Source organism: Stenella coeruleoalba (genome assembly GCF_951394435.1).
Source record: "Stenella coeruleoalba genome assembly, chromosome: 16".
NCBI classification, from domain to species: domain Eukaryota; kingdom Metazoa; phylum Chordata; class Mammalia; order Artiodactyla; family Delphinidae; genus Stenella; species Stenella coeruleoalba.
This window is the reverse complement of record NC_137162.1, coordinates 60,834,698-60,848,989: the sequence shown is the minus strand read 5'-3', so window position 1 is coordinate 60,848,989 and position 14,292 is coordinate 60,834,698. Positions and strand designations below refer to the sequence as shown.

The following is a 14,292-nucleotide window of genomic DNA, read 5'->3' as shown; positions in this document are numbered from 1 at the left end:
GCTGCTAGCTCCCCACTCTTGTCTTGCCAGGTGATCACGCGGAAGGTGAACATCCAGGTCGGGGACGTGAATGACAACGCACCCACGTTTCATAATCAGCCCTACAGTGTCCGCATCCCTGAGGTAGGGGCCCCCAGGGTCACACTTGAGGGACGTTGGGGGCCTGCTGCTCTGGGGCCACCGGCGAGGAGGCTGATGCTGGAAAAAGGGCATTTCCAGCTCCTCTCCTGCCCACACCTCAGCCCAGCACGAGCTCTGGTCAGGTTGGAGACTGAGCCAGCGCCTCTGAGGGGGCCTGTCTGCTGGCTGCGGGAGCCTTGTGCCTGAGAGAGGGCCTGCCTTGGATGAGCCCTCCCAACTCCAGCCGGAATCAGGGACAGGACAGAGGTTGGGAGGGGCAGGTTGCACGTTTTTTCCATTTACAGCCAGTGCGGGCCTTGGGCAGGTACATTGGCAGGCCTAACCCCAGGCCTCCCAGCTTTGGCTAGAGCAGGTCCCCCAGGATGCAAAGTGCATGCAGTGCCTGGAAGGGGCTTTCTTTCTTGAACCCTGCGCTGTCTTGCTGGCCTTCGGCTGCTTTGGGTTGTCTGTGTAACTCAGTGTATTTGCATGAGTGCGTGTGGGTGAAACCATGCCATTGCTCGTAACTGAGACGTGCACATCATTGCATTACAAACAGTTCGTTAATAAGCTGGCTGCTGGCTCCCGATGGCCCCAGCGTTCTCATTGCTTACTGTCCCTCTCCCCGGTGGCCGATGGCAGTCTTCTGGCCTGACAGCAATTCAAAGACCTTGAAGGTGGAGGGTAAAGAGCTTCTAACTGGGTGTCCCTCAGGCCTGCCCTCGGGGCTCTGGGTTGGGTGGCAGCAGTAAAGGTTTGGGATGGGAATGATGGGAGATGGAATCCACCGGGGAGAGGCAGCCTGGCACCATGGCATTGGAGTGCTAGCCCCTTTATGTTATAGGTCATTGGATCAGGAAACTGAAAGAGGTTTAGAAAATATCTGTTCAGTTTATAGATGAGAAAAGTGAGGCTCAGTGTGGGAGAGTGACTTGCCCAAGGTCACACAGCTTTGACTTTGAGCCTCCTGACTCCCAGGGCAGCTTCAGATTCCTCAGGGATGAAGAAACCTGATCTCATGCCTCTAAGTTCCGGTTGCTGGCCCTCCTTACTCAGCTGTGAGCCAAGGGTCCTGTGCTTGTGCCAGACAGAGTGAAGTAGGACAGATGTGCAGGTGGGACACACCAGAGGTACTCATGCCCTTCCCCTGATGGGGTGGGACATAGGGAGAGAGAGCCTGCAGTCCCAAGCATGGGGACACGGTGCCCTGAGCTGTGGCCGGTGTGCCCAGGACTGCAGCTTGGCTCCGGGCCCCCGCTCATTTGGAAGTCTCTCTAATTTAATGGTCTCTACGTGCCAGCCTGCACTCTAGTCCCGGGCTCAGAAACCAAGGGCACAGCTCGGAGTTAATGAGCCTTGCACCCATTGCTCAGCTGCCATCCTGGCAGGCATGGCTGCCCTCTGCCTTCCCTCACGGGGGGCAGCAGACAGCAGCAATAGCAAGGGGATGAGGGGTCACATCCCGCTTCCCAGCCCTTGGGCCAGGGCCAGCCTTTTCCTCTCTCCCTTGCCAGGAGAAGATGTGACCTCCAATACCACCCTGTTGGAATCCCCCAGGATTCTCCAAAGGCCTCTGCCTCCAAGGAGAGAGCCTCTTCAGTCATTCATTCATTTAACAAATATTTATTGAGCGTCTGCTGTGGGCTTGGTGCTGTGCCAGGCTCTCACTGCACAGAGACCTGGGAGGCCAGAGGAATATATAATGAGGGGAGCCAGAACCAGAGGCCAGAGACCCCAGGCCTAGCCCCTGCTCTGCTCCCAGATTGCTGGGTCCATTTGGGCATGTCACTTAACCTCTCTGGGCCATGGTCCTCCTTATCTAATAAAAGCAGAGGACAGGTGGGATAAAATGGCCTGCCTCCTGCCCATCTGATGCGGAGAGGGTAGGCCAAGAGGGGCCGGCTGGAAGGACACACAGTCCTTGGAAGAAGGCCTGTGTGGTTTACTCGCTTGCATGTAAACCTCCCTATCAGGTCACTTAGGTGGCCTGATACTCGATGCCCTGCTCAGGGCTGCTCCGTGTGGCCAGCGGGGATGTGGTGTCAGCTGGATGGAGGCCTGGCCCCTCCTGACCCGAGGTGGCTTGGCACTGACCAGCCCTGGCCTGGGGTGGACACCTGAGCTAGAGCTTAGCTGCCTGGCTCAAGCCCCAGCTGGAGTACCAGGGAAGAGTCTGCTGGTCCTGGCCCAGAATTCAGGCAGGGGTCTCCTGCTTACATTGAAGTCACCCTGGAAACCCCAGGCCCTTGCCCTTGAGAAGCCCGATTCAGTGAAAGAGACCCTATGGATGTGAATAGGATGAGAATGCAAACCAGAGAGACAGGGGTCACTGCAGACCCTGTGAGGCATCAGTCTTGAGGGGGTGCCAGAGTGATCAGAGAAATCTCAACAGGCTTCCAGGAGGAGGTGGGTTTCCAGGAGAAGCTTGCCAAGGTGAGCAGCAGAGCTCCTGTGTTGTATGGTGGGAAGAGGGAGACTGGAGGTCACGACATCTGGGTTCTAGTCCTGATTGTGCCAGCAACTGGCTGGGTGAGACTTCAGACCTGTCACTGCCCCTCTGCTGCCTTCAACTCCAACAGCTGTTAAACTGGGGAGTTGGGCCAGGCCCCTTCCAGGACTGACATGCCGTGATCTGAGGAGGCATCCCAGCAGGAGTGGCTCCTTTCTTATCCTCCAGTGCTTCATTATTCCTTGAGGGCTGACAAAGACCTCCAGTGGCTGCCTCCATGCACTCAGCTCCTCTTTTGGTCATCCTAGCCACCCGCACACCATCCCTAACCTTCCCAACTTCCACTCCCCCCAGCCCTAGGGGCCCTGATAATGTTTGGGTCTGTTGTGTCCAAAACCCAGGGATAGGCGTGGGGAACAAGTTACAGGGAGGTAAATCTAGGTCCTCATATGGAAGAACTTTCTAATGAGACCCACCCCACAATCTACTCCCCTGTCCTGCTGAGGATGTACTGAGCTCGCCATCCCTGAAGGTATACAAGCAGAAGCAGGAGAACCCCGTGTCTCAGAAGCCATCTAGTACTGAGTGCCGGGGAGGTGATGAATCAGAGGCTCCCAAACATACCCCATCAGAATTTCCTGGGGGACTGTTGGGAGGCATATTCCCGGGCCCCTGCAATTCTTTTAATTAATTAATTTATTTATTTGGCTGCGTTGGGTCTTCGTTGCTGCGTGCAGGCTTTCTCTAGATGCGGCGAGTGGGGGCTACTCTTAGTTGCGGTGCCCGGGCTTCTCATCGTGGTGGCTTCTCTTGTTGCGGAGCACGGGCTCTAGGCACACGGGCTCAGTAGTTGTGGCTCACGGGCTCTAGAGCGCAGGCTCAGTAGTTGTGGTTCACGGCTTAGTTGCTCCGCGGCATGTAGGATCTTCCTGGAGCAGGACTCAAACCCGTGTCCCCTGCATTGGCAGGCGGATTCTTAACCACTGCACCACCAGGGAAGTCCGCCCCTGCAATTCTGAATCAGTAGTTGGGGAACAGGTGGCCCAGGAAGCTGCATTTTTAACTCCATGACGACAGCAAGCCCTGGAGGATAATATCTGTGGCCCTCCCCATCAGAGGGTTTCTGAGAGGTGCTGGGGTAGCCCATCTCTGAGGGGAACTTTCAGCCTGTCAACACCTGCCTAGAGACATCACCCATGGGGACCCACGTCCTCAGGCCTGGAATAGGAGCAGATGGGAGGCGGGTCAAGACCAGGCACTGCCCCTTTCCTGGGAGAAGCTCACCCGCACCCTGCCCACCCAGCCCTGCCCCCTCTCCCTCTGAAAGCCCCTGCCTAAGCCGGACAGGTGTGTTTGGGTTTGTTTGTTCTTGGTGCCCCTCCTGCCCACCCCTCTCCCCTCACTAAGCTGTTCTACATGTAATTATCCATTTTATCAGGGTGAAAGGCCCTGCAATTCACTTGTCGAAGCCCTAACGAGGCAGAGGCAGCGTGGATGCTTTCAAGTCCGTAAAGAAAAGGGAAATCCTGCTAGAACTGGCAACTTAATTCACGGAGCCAGCCTTGACAGACCTCATTAAGCCCCTGTGTATTCATTTCAGGCTAATGGCTGTCATGCTGACTGCTGTTTGATTTGCTGTAATAGACTTTTACGGCGTTCCAATTTGCTCAGACGTGTTTGCCTGTGTCTGTGCCCAGCGACGCTGCTCCAGCACCTCTGTTAGGGGTGCGTGCCCACCTCGCTGACCTTCAGCGTCCCTCCAGCTGTGCCCTGGGGAGGTGACCCTCGGGCCTGGGTGTTTGGGCAGGAGGATGGCGTGAGGTTAGAAGTCAGATGGTGCCAGGTGGCTCCTCGGGTCAAGGAGGGCCTCTGAAGTGTCAGGGATGGCCACGTCACTGAAGTTCTGAGAAGTTCAGCCTCCTTAGCTGGGCAGTGGAGGCTTTTATCCATCTGGCCTCAACCTACGTTTCTCAGCTTATCTCCTGGTATTCCTCACGAATCCTGTCAGCCGAGGGGCTGATCCAGCGCCTCTGAGCGTGTGTCTGTGTCTCTCTCTTTTCTTTGTAAAACACACTTTGTACTGTTCTAACTAGTACTGGAGTGTTTCCTTTCTTCTCTCGGCCTAACTCTATTCTGCCTGTCCTTCAAAGCCCAAATCTGATCCGCTGTGCTTTGATCCACTCAAGTCGTTTGAAATGAACACAAACATTTGTTGAACAGCTATGGAGCAGGGCCCAGGGATTTTCAGCTGGCTTGGATATGCAGGGTAGAAAACACAGACTCTGCTGTTTGCCAGCTGTACAACTTTGGAAGGAATCTAACCTTTATGGAGCTCAGTTTTCTTATCTGTAAGATGGGCGACAATATTTGCCATGTGGGGTTATTGTGAGAGCTCTAATAAGGCAGGTAGGAAAAGCCCTTAGCCCAGTTTGTGGCTCATAATACATTTTAGCCACACCATAAACTACAGAATTGAGCCACACTCAGTCACCATAAACTACTGGTGATTGAGGCCAGGGTCTTTGTGCTCAGGGAAGGTAATTTTACAGAGAGAAAAACAAGTAAGTAGATGTCTAACTATGTCTAAATGTATTAAATGCTATGGTAGCTTAGAATGTGCAAAGTAGGGTGGAAGGCGTAGACCTATGGAGGGGACTGTGGAAGGCGTGACCTGGTCTATATATGGGGGCTATTTGTTTGGGACCTTAGAGGATAAGTAGGAGTTTGTTAGTCAGAGAAGCAGATGATGTTGTCTCTGAATATCAGTACTTTCTGTGATCCTTTAGCTTCTTTTCATATATTGGAATTTCCCGAAGAGGAATATGAACTTTAACTCCTGACCAGAGATCCTGCTGAGGCGGGACAGTGACTGTATAGGTGTGTGCGTCCCTTGCAGGTGCCCACTGTTACCTTGTAGAAACAAAGCCAGGCTGGAAGTGGGCCTGGGCCCTCTGGGTCCCTCCCCAGTTTCTGTGATGGACAGGTCCTGCATAGATCTTTGTCACCCCTGGCTTTGGGTGACCAGCTGTAAGGTGGGATGAGGCTAGAAGTGGGGACGGGTGGTGCTGGGACGAGTTGACAGGGGCCTGAGAGACTGAGAGTCCTTGCCTGAGCCTCAAAGCTGGCTGGGGACAGGGTCGGAGCCAGAACCCAGGGCTCCTGGCGCTGGGTCCCACTAGGCCACACCATCTCTCCATGTCACTTAATAAAGACAAATGAAAGTTACTCCTTACTAGAGATGGGAAAACAGGGAGAAGAGTATTCCTGTCAATCTTTTGTCAATGAAACAAAGTAAATAATTCATTTCTATAATGATAATAATAATTTGATGTTTTGTTGTAATTCAGAGCTTCCTATGTGCCCAATGCCATACTTCCAGTGTGGGAGCTCACTGAGTCCTCGCCTCACGGGGTAGCCACTCATGTTCGCATTCTACAGCTGTGGATGGGGAAGTAGAGAGGATATGTAAGTTGCCCAAAGCTAGGCAAGGATGGAGCCAGGATTCAGAGACAAGTCTGGTGACGGGTTCTTTGGCAGGTAGCGTCAATTCTACCTGCAAAATGGAAATAATTATATTGCCTTGCAAAATTGTCGTGAGGATTAAAGTGTGTGGGACCATGTAAGAGAAGTACTTAGCATGGTGCCCAGTGTAAATGCCCAAGAAATGCTCACGGTTGTAGCTGTTGTTTGTATGTCCGTGTCTCCCGTCAGACAGAACAGGAACAGAGCTTGGTCACCTGTGAGTCCCCAGCACCCAGTCTAGGAACCTGTCCCTTGGACGTGAACTTCACGAGTGGGCAGAGCCCTGCTGCTTCCTGTGCCTCTTGGGTGGCTGGGAGGACAGCAGGAGCATTTATGCGGAGCCCGTTGCTGGTGCTCACTGACGCCCTCTGTTGCCTGCCAATTCCTGAATCTCAGCCATGCCATCCCATGTGCCGTGGGCATGTGGGGAGCCCGGAGTGGCCCAGAGTCTGAGGAGGTGGACTTGCCAAACTTATTAGCACCCACTGGGCCCTACAGCGGTGCCCCCAGCTGCCCTCCTCAAGGAGTGCGCATCAGATGCTGAATGATTTATAAACTGCATCCCCGGTTTGCAGAGAGAGATGGGGGGTGAGGGGGACTTCCACTGGCTTGTGCCTGCCATCCCCCCTGAGGTGTCAGCTCTGCTCATGAGAGTGTCATCTCCCACGCCAGGAGAGGCAGACCCTTGACGGGCCATATTAATTTTTACCTCGGGGCCACGGTGCCTGGGGGCCCCCTCTGCATCTATCCACCCGCCTATTGATCTGGGAGAGGGAGGCCAATAAATCATTTCAGGGGCTCTGGATCCTGCTGGCTAGAGTCAGAGTAGTTTGTTCTAGCCAGGTGGCAACACTGGGCCATGTCTCTGTGTCCCTCGGTGAGCAGCCGGTGCCTGTGTCTTTTGTGGTCTCCCCCTGCTAGCAGCACAGTGACGGATACCTGGAACCCCTCCTTTCTCCCAGCAGGCGGGTGTCTCAGCCTGCAGCAGCAAGGACAGCGAGCGTTGGGCTTGTAGCAATGAAGATATGCATATGCGCAAAGCAATAGGGCTGCCTATTTCTACATTCTTGAGGTTGTGGGGGGTGTGTGTGTGTGTGTGTGTGTGTGTGTGTGTGTGCGCGCGCGTGCGCGCGCGCGCACTTATTTAAGTAATGTCTTCTCTATGTCCTAATGTTTTCACTGTCTTTCATTTGTCCTCATGACAACTCTGTAAGTCAAGGGAAAGTTATTCTTCCCATTTTCAAGACGAGAGAAATTGAGGCCAATACAAGGTGACTGCTTTCCCTAAGTCCCCTGGCATCAGATATGCTTGCAACTAGAGCCAAGTCTTTCCCTCTCATTTTTCAGCATCTTTGCATGGGTCTTTTTGCAACTTTGCTATGACCTGCTGTGGTTTGCCAAATGTTGCCCAGGGAGACGAGCTGGGGACTCTGGGCTCCGAGCACAGGCTTCCTCCCATCCAAGGCTGGATGCTGTCACACAGCCCCGTGCACAGGCTATGGGGGTTCAGTGGAGAAGCTTCACTCAGAGCCCACTGCCCACTGTCTGCAGTGAGGACCATCCTCAGTGGTCAGGACCCAGCCATGGTCATAGCGATGCCCCTTCCGTGTGACCTGCAGGGTTAGCGTGTGCCCAGAGGTAGCCTCCAAGACTTCAGTCCTCAAATACGCGTGCAACACATTTCCGTGAGAAGTCAGAGACCCACACATGGGTAAATGCCAGGCTGCTCAGCCTGCCTGCAGGGAAGAGTCAACATCTTTCTGCCACCTCCTCCTTGGTCTTGGGTGCCCGGGAGGGAGTAAATGGAGTCCCACAAAACCCAGGCCCAGAGAGCTCAGCCTAGCCACACAGTCCGAAGCTCCTTGCTCCCTCCTCCACCCTGTGGAGTGAAACCCAGGGCCCCCCATCCCCCGAGATCCCTGTGGCAGCTCCTTCCATGCCCATGGGGCGTGGCCAGGGCTGTGGGCACCACCCCCCCCAGCACGAGGAAAGAGGACAGTGTGGCAACAGGAGATGGAAGGAGCCCAGATGTGATTGAAATTATTTTGTCTGAATGGTAATAATGTTTTTAATTACGTCGGTTTCCTCACCGATTCTCACTGGGAGTCTTTGGGGGCCCATATAATTCCATTGCAATGACTGCAGGACCCTCTGCCATGAATACGAAGCAGGGGACCGTGTGTGGAGCCCAGCTCGTGTGCGTTAGGGATTCTCTGGCACGTGCCGGGATACCTTTTATTGTGCCCCTCGCCCTTTCAATAAAGAACCCCTAAATGGAAGGAGATGATAGCTGCCTGCTGGAGATGTTCCTGCAGCATTGCTGGGCTGTCAGCCTCGTGTGCCGGAGTCCATCTGGCGTCTTTCATCTCCCTTTCTCTTTACTGTTCTCCTCTCCCGCGTGGTGGGGCCCTGTTGGAGGAAGGGTGTAAAACTCCTGCCTGCACCCCTTTTCCTCCAGGCAGTGAGGTTTCCTTAGACCTTGGGTGGGAGAACAGGTTTAGGAAACAGAGGGTTGAAGAAGGTCCCTTGTGCATCCAGGAGCAGCCGTGGCTTCACTGCATCGTGAGAACCTGAGCCCCATCTGTGGCACAGGGACCCTGGTCCCTACTGCAACGCTGTGATGGAGGCAGGCACACATGGGCTCTCGCTCCACACTGGGAGGCCGTGAACAAGGGGTTTAGCCTCCCGGAGCCTCTGTTTCTTCATCTATAAAATAGGGATACGTTGAGGTTGTTGTGAGAGTTCAGTGAGAGCATGTATACGAGGCAGCCCATCCACAGGGTAGCCGACCGGCATTCCTGTTGTTCTGAAGAGTTCCCAGAGAACTGCAGGAAAGTTGCTTGGAAGGCCAAGGAGCTCGGCAGGTGGGCTCCATTGCTGTGTACTGATTGGTTGATATTGGGGGTGTTAGTGGACAAGGAACTTACAGTCCAGTGAGAGACAGGAAACATGAGGAAAACATGAAACTAAGATGTGACAAGGAAAAACTGGAAACAGAGTCACCTAGAAATAACTAGTAATAGGCAGAGAGCATTTCACATAGACTCCTTGAAACCAGCACCAGAAGGACCGTCGAGGTGACCCCATCCCACCGCACATTCTGTAGAGATCAACAAAGCCAGAGAGGGTCAAAGATTTGCCCAAGGTCACCTGGTAAATCAGTGGCAAACCACCGAAGACCTAACGTAACCAGCGAAGATGCTCAGGGAGACGGTTTCCAGACCCGTGGTGAGACTGAGTGCACCCCTGGCTGGAGGCGTAGCGCTGTTCTCAGAGGTGGATGTCCAGAGCTGGGCTGGGGGCCCAGCGGGTGCTGCCTCCCAGACTCCCATAGCACCCCACACCCCAGGAGCCGTGGCCTGGCAGTCTGCCTTCTCTTGAGGGTGTGGACCAACCACACGCGGTCCTGCCTTTCCTCTTCTTGGAAATTGCTCTGTGATTTTTGTCTCAGCCCCTCTACTTACCGTAACAAGTTCGGATATTGTCAAAATGGCTTGCGGACAGGCCTGGCAGCCCCCCATAACACGGAGGGCCCACACAGTAAGCTTGTTGTGATGTGTTTTCAGGCTGCCCGACCCACCTTGTTTTCTACCAGAAAATGAGAGAAAGAGGGAGAGAGGTCTTGGGTGATGGAATTATTATAATTTCTCTGATTCCTTAGCAGCCTTTAATTACTTTGCAACTTTGTGGTGCTGGTTGGAAGCTGGAAGGGGCTGAGTTCTCCCTCTTTATAATAACCTTAAGTAGAAGCCTCCTGTCCGTCTATTAAAAAGCCCGCTCTTCTCTCCACATGTGACAATGCGCCTGAGCGATTTCACCCGGGCGTGATCGCTAGGTGCAATGCAATCGTCCCCGCTCGCTGTCTTCACCATCCACGGGCCAGCCCACCTCCCCAGCCTGGGGTACTGCCAGCCACAAAGAGCCGAATGCCTGGCCACGTCCTTGTCCAGGAGGGTCACAGGCTCAGGCTCTCCCCTCTTGCAGTCCTGCCCCGGAGAGAGGGAAGGGGCTTGGAGGCCTTTTCCACTGACCCTTCCCCTCTCGGTATCTCCCAGTGTGAGCCCAGCTGTGCCTCCCACCATTCCTAGCACAAGCCCTGCGTTGAAATCCATTCCATTTGCATGAGGCTTTACTCTCCCAGCTTTCTTGTCCTCTCCGTCCTGGGTCCTCACTACAGGGTAGTCGCTTTCCTGCCGCCCTGCCTTCGTTCATGTTGTGCCCTCCCCCGAGACGCTCTCACCCAAACCCACTGCACCGTCTTCCTTCCTACCATTTAGCCAGACCCTAATCTTCCTTCCTCAGAGCAAGCCGGTGGGGGAGGGCGGGGGAGGTTGGTCCTCTCTGTCACCATCTACAGATAAGCAAGCCAAGTGTTAGAGGAGTTGGAAGACTTGCCCGGGTTATTCCGTTTGGAGGTGGCCATGGGGATCATACTTAGGCCCTTCACTTGGTCTTCTCCACTGGACTTGAAGGCACAGGCCTCTCTTAGTCCCTGCCCTTGGAATTGCTCCTACATCCATTCCGTCCATCCTGGCTTCTAAACCCCACTCTTGGGCCAACCTTCTGCCTCCTAACCTTGGCCTGGCCTTTCCTTCCTGGGCTGGCCCCAGGCCCCCTCATGGGCAAGAGAGGCCAACCAGTCCCAGGTCTGGGTGCTGAGTCTTCCTCGGGCGGGCTCAGCCAGTAGGCAGCCCCTCCTGTCTTGTCACCTGTCCGTGCAGCACAGCAAGTTAAAGTGGGGAGAGCTGTAGCCTGGAGGGGACAGGAACCCCACCACCTGTGGCTGGGTGAGTCACTTCCCCCTTCCAGGGCTCAATTTTCCCCTCTGTTAAATGGGACTGTTAGTCCTGAGCCTGTCCACTCCATAGTGGGGGTCAAGGTCAGGACGGGCAGGAAGGCCCTGAACTTAAAGCCTCATGCAAGTAGGACAGATTAACCCCTGGGGTATTTTCTCCAACGGCCCTGCAGGCTTCATGAGTTTTCTTTTCTTTTCTTTTCTCCTCTTCTCTTCTCTTTTCTTCCCTCCCTTCCTCCCTTCCTTTCTTTTCTTCCTTTTTTTTGAGTCTACGTATTACCTAAGCATACATATAGAGACACGAACAATCGTAAGTGTTCATAAGTTTGAGGTAATTGCGAAGTGAACATATTTGTGTTACCACATCTGGATCAAGAAACAGAACCTCTCCAGCTCCTAGAAGCCCCCTTGCGACTTTTCCAGTCCTTCCTCCTCCCTCCAGAAAGTAAGCACTGTCCTGACTTCTAACCCCATGGATTACCTTCGTGCATTTTCATTTTATAGTATACATTCTATTAGGTTTTTATCATCACCTAAGACCCGGGGTAGAGGCAGCCAGCTTCATCTCGGAGGTCACTTCCCACAGTTGTTAGGTTAATAGTTTGAATCTTGGTCTCACAACTTATATCTGTGAGTCCCTAGGAAACTTCCTGTCTCTGATTGAATGGGTGTGGTGCTGATGCAGGGTTGCCACTGTGCAGGTCACATGAGATGATGTATGTGCAGGGCTCAGCCTACAGCCCGCACACGGCAAGGCTGGAAGGACTATCACCTGTGGGCATCACCTTTGGGCAGCCCCTCCCTAGTCAGGGGTCATCTCTGCAGGTGGATATGGAGCTGCCTGAGTGCTGGGACAGGAGGCTGCACGGGAAACTAAATGGAGTGGTTGAAACTTGGGTTGAGAGGAAGGGGAAGGGAAAAAAGGATGTGGGCCCCTTCCCTCATACAGTCTCCTTCGATCCTCTTAGAAGTCTTTCACCTGGTAAGAAGGGTGTGCTTGTCCTCATATTATAGCTGGAGAAATGGGCCCGGAGAGGTTAAGTGACTTGCCCAAGGCTACACAGCTAGTCCCAGATGCTGTCTTCTCTGTAACTGCCCCCCAGAGTGAGTCCAAATGCATTTTACCCCCAACGTATCCACTTGGGTTGGGGTTGGGGGTTTATTGTAAGCCTGCCGGCTTCTGAGAGGGCAGCCTTGGGTCTGGAGAAGGTGGACGGGGGGAGGTGTTTGGTTGAAGTGACCTTTATTGAGTTCCGGCACCTTCAGGCTTCCACAAAGCTGCAGCTCCTACCAGCAACCCCGTCTCAGGCCTGATTGAGAAAACGCAAAAATCTTTAAAGGCTTCTTAGGAGCTTGCAGTGATTGCTGTTGTATTTTTCCCTTCTCTATTCAGGGCTGGGGCAGGGCCAGGGCAACGGGAGAGGAATAATAAATCTCCCAAAGCATTGTCTTTCTTGCCACCTCCCCAAACCATCAGATTCCCCAAACGCAGGGGCCACGAGACCTTTTAAAAAAACAACAAAAAGCCCACCCAACACAGCCCAAAAGATGGACATGGAGGGAAATGCAACAGCAGCTATTGGGGCGGAAAGCCGTAAATGGTGTGGAAGTAATGCCTAAAGTGTGCTGGCGATTACAGACATTTCCACGGAGCCACGCTCGAGCTGCACGGGTCGGTGACAGCAGCCGTGGGGAAATAAATAAATAAGTGAGCAAGCCTGGGAGATCCTATTAACTGTTGCTGTGCAGGAGGGAGGTTTGGGGCAGGTCACTGGTGAGAAAGGAAGGAAGGTAGACAGGCTCATGCGTTCATTCTCCCATCCGTCCATTCATTCAATTGTACTGAGTCCCTGTGATGTGCAAGGAATGTCACTAAAACCTTTCCGTGGTGTTCTGAGGATGGTGACCAGAATCCCACCAGGCTGGCAGGGTCTGACCCCAGCCCTTTCTTCACCTCCCCTTGGCTCTGTGCCTTCTTGTGCCTTTACCTTCTTTCTGGTGCCCGAGGGCATTGTGCCACAGGGCCTTTGCACGGCTGTTCCCTCCCCGCTTTTCATGAACCATTCCTGGTGCGCTCTGTTCCCAAGGCCTGATGCTGAAGGCAGCTCAGAAGTGCTGGCGAGTCCCCCACCAAGGCCTTCGGAGAAGGGTTGAGCCTGGTCTCACCAGGGTTGCAGGCAGCAATGGGAAATGAGGGCACCTCAGTCAGGGATGTTGGAGGAAAGGGCGTCATTTAATGGGACTGGGGTATGGTAGGTAGAAGAGTAGCCCCAAAGATGTCCACATCCTAATCACAGGAACCTGGGACTATGTTACCTCACGTGGCAAAAGGGATTTTGCAGGTGTGATGAAGTTATGGGCCTCCATGGGGAGATAGCTGGCTGATCTGTGTGGTCCCACTGTAATCACGAGGGTCCTTATAAGACGGAGGTAGAAGAATCAGAGGAGATGTGACCATGGAATCAGAGGTCAGAGAGAGAGGTCTGAAGTTGTTATGCTGCTGGTGTGACCAAGGAAGAAGAGGCCATTAGCCAAGGAATGAGTGTGGCCTCTAGAAGCGGGAAAGGGCATGGAAACAGATTCTCCCCTGGAGCCTCCAGAAGAAACACAGGCCTGTTAACCACTTGATTTTAGTCCAGTAAGACCCATTTTGGACTTCGGGCCCCCAGAACTGTAAGATGATAAACTTGTATTGTTTTAAGCCACTAAGTGGGACTTTGTTTCAGCAGAGGTAGGAGACAGATACGGGTGCTCTGAAGGCAGAGTAGCAGGGCACGCATTCTGCAGCACACCCCTCCAAACCCCCAAACTCTACTTCACTTGCTCCTTTGGGGCCCTTCAGGCAGGAGGACATGTGTACCCAGAGGTGGGTTGTCTGGACGTAGGTGTGAGGCTGGTGGTCATTAGGGATGATCCATGAGGGCCAGCCATGGGGCAGGGGCACCCAGAGCTGGGGAGGGCCCCTGGCTGGGAAGAAGCCTTGTAGAAACCAGGTGAGGTGAGGTGGGAGAGCCTAAGACCCCATTCTGTGGGGATAGAGAAAGGGAGAGCTCGCAGATGCGGGTGTGGAGCGCTGTGTTGAGAAGTGCTGTGTCCAAGAACTGGCTGTCATGCTCCTGGGACCCCAGGAAGACCTCCCCATTGCCCAGAGGAGGGCTTAGCAGGTGCTTGCGTGCTGGAGACCCTCCTGGAAAGCTTGACCTCTTGGCATCAATGAGCCCAGAGACAGAGATAGAGGAGTTTCTTCTTGGCTCACTACCAGAGCAGTATTGGGATGCGGAAGTGTTGGTCCCATGCCCCTGACCCCACCCTCATTCATTTATTCACTCATTCATCAAACTTGCTGGATGCCAAGTCCATGCTGGGCCCTGGGGACACAAGAGGAGTGAGATATTGTCCCTGGCCT

The 14,292-nt window shown here is 53.8% G+C and overlaps 1 protein-coding gene across 1 annotated transcript in view; it reads left to right on the top strand.

The window, feature by feature from the left end:
* LOC307175649 (cadherin-23-like) overlaps positions 1 to 14,292 on the top strand; it is a 240,463-nt gene that overhangs the window by 132,903 nt on the left and 93,268 nt on the right. Inside the window, exon 6 of the mRNA XM_079900970.1 lies at positions 31 to 123. Within this exon, the coding sequence (XP_079757096.1) occupies positions 31 to 123 (93 nt within the window). The remainder of the gene's footprint in view (positions 1 to 30; positions 124 to 14,292) is intronic.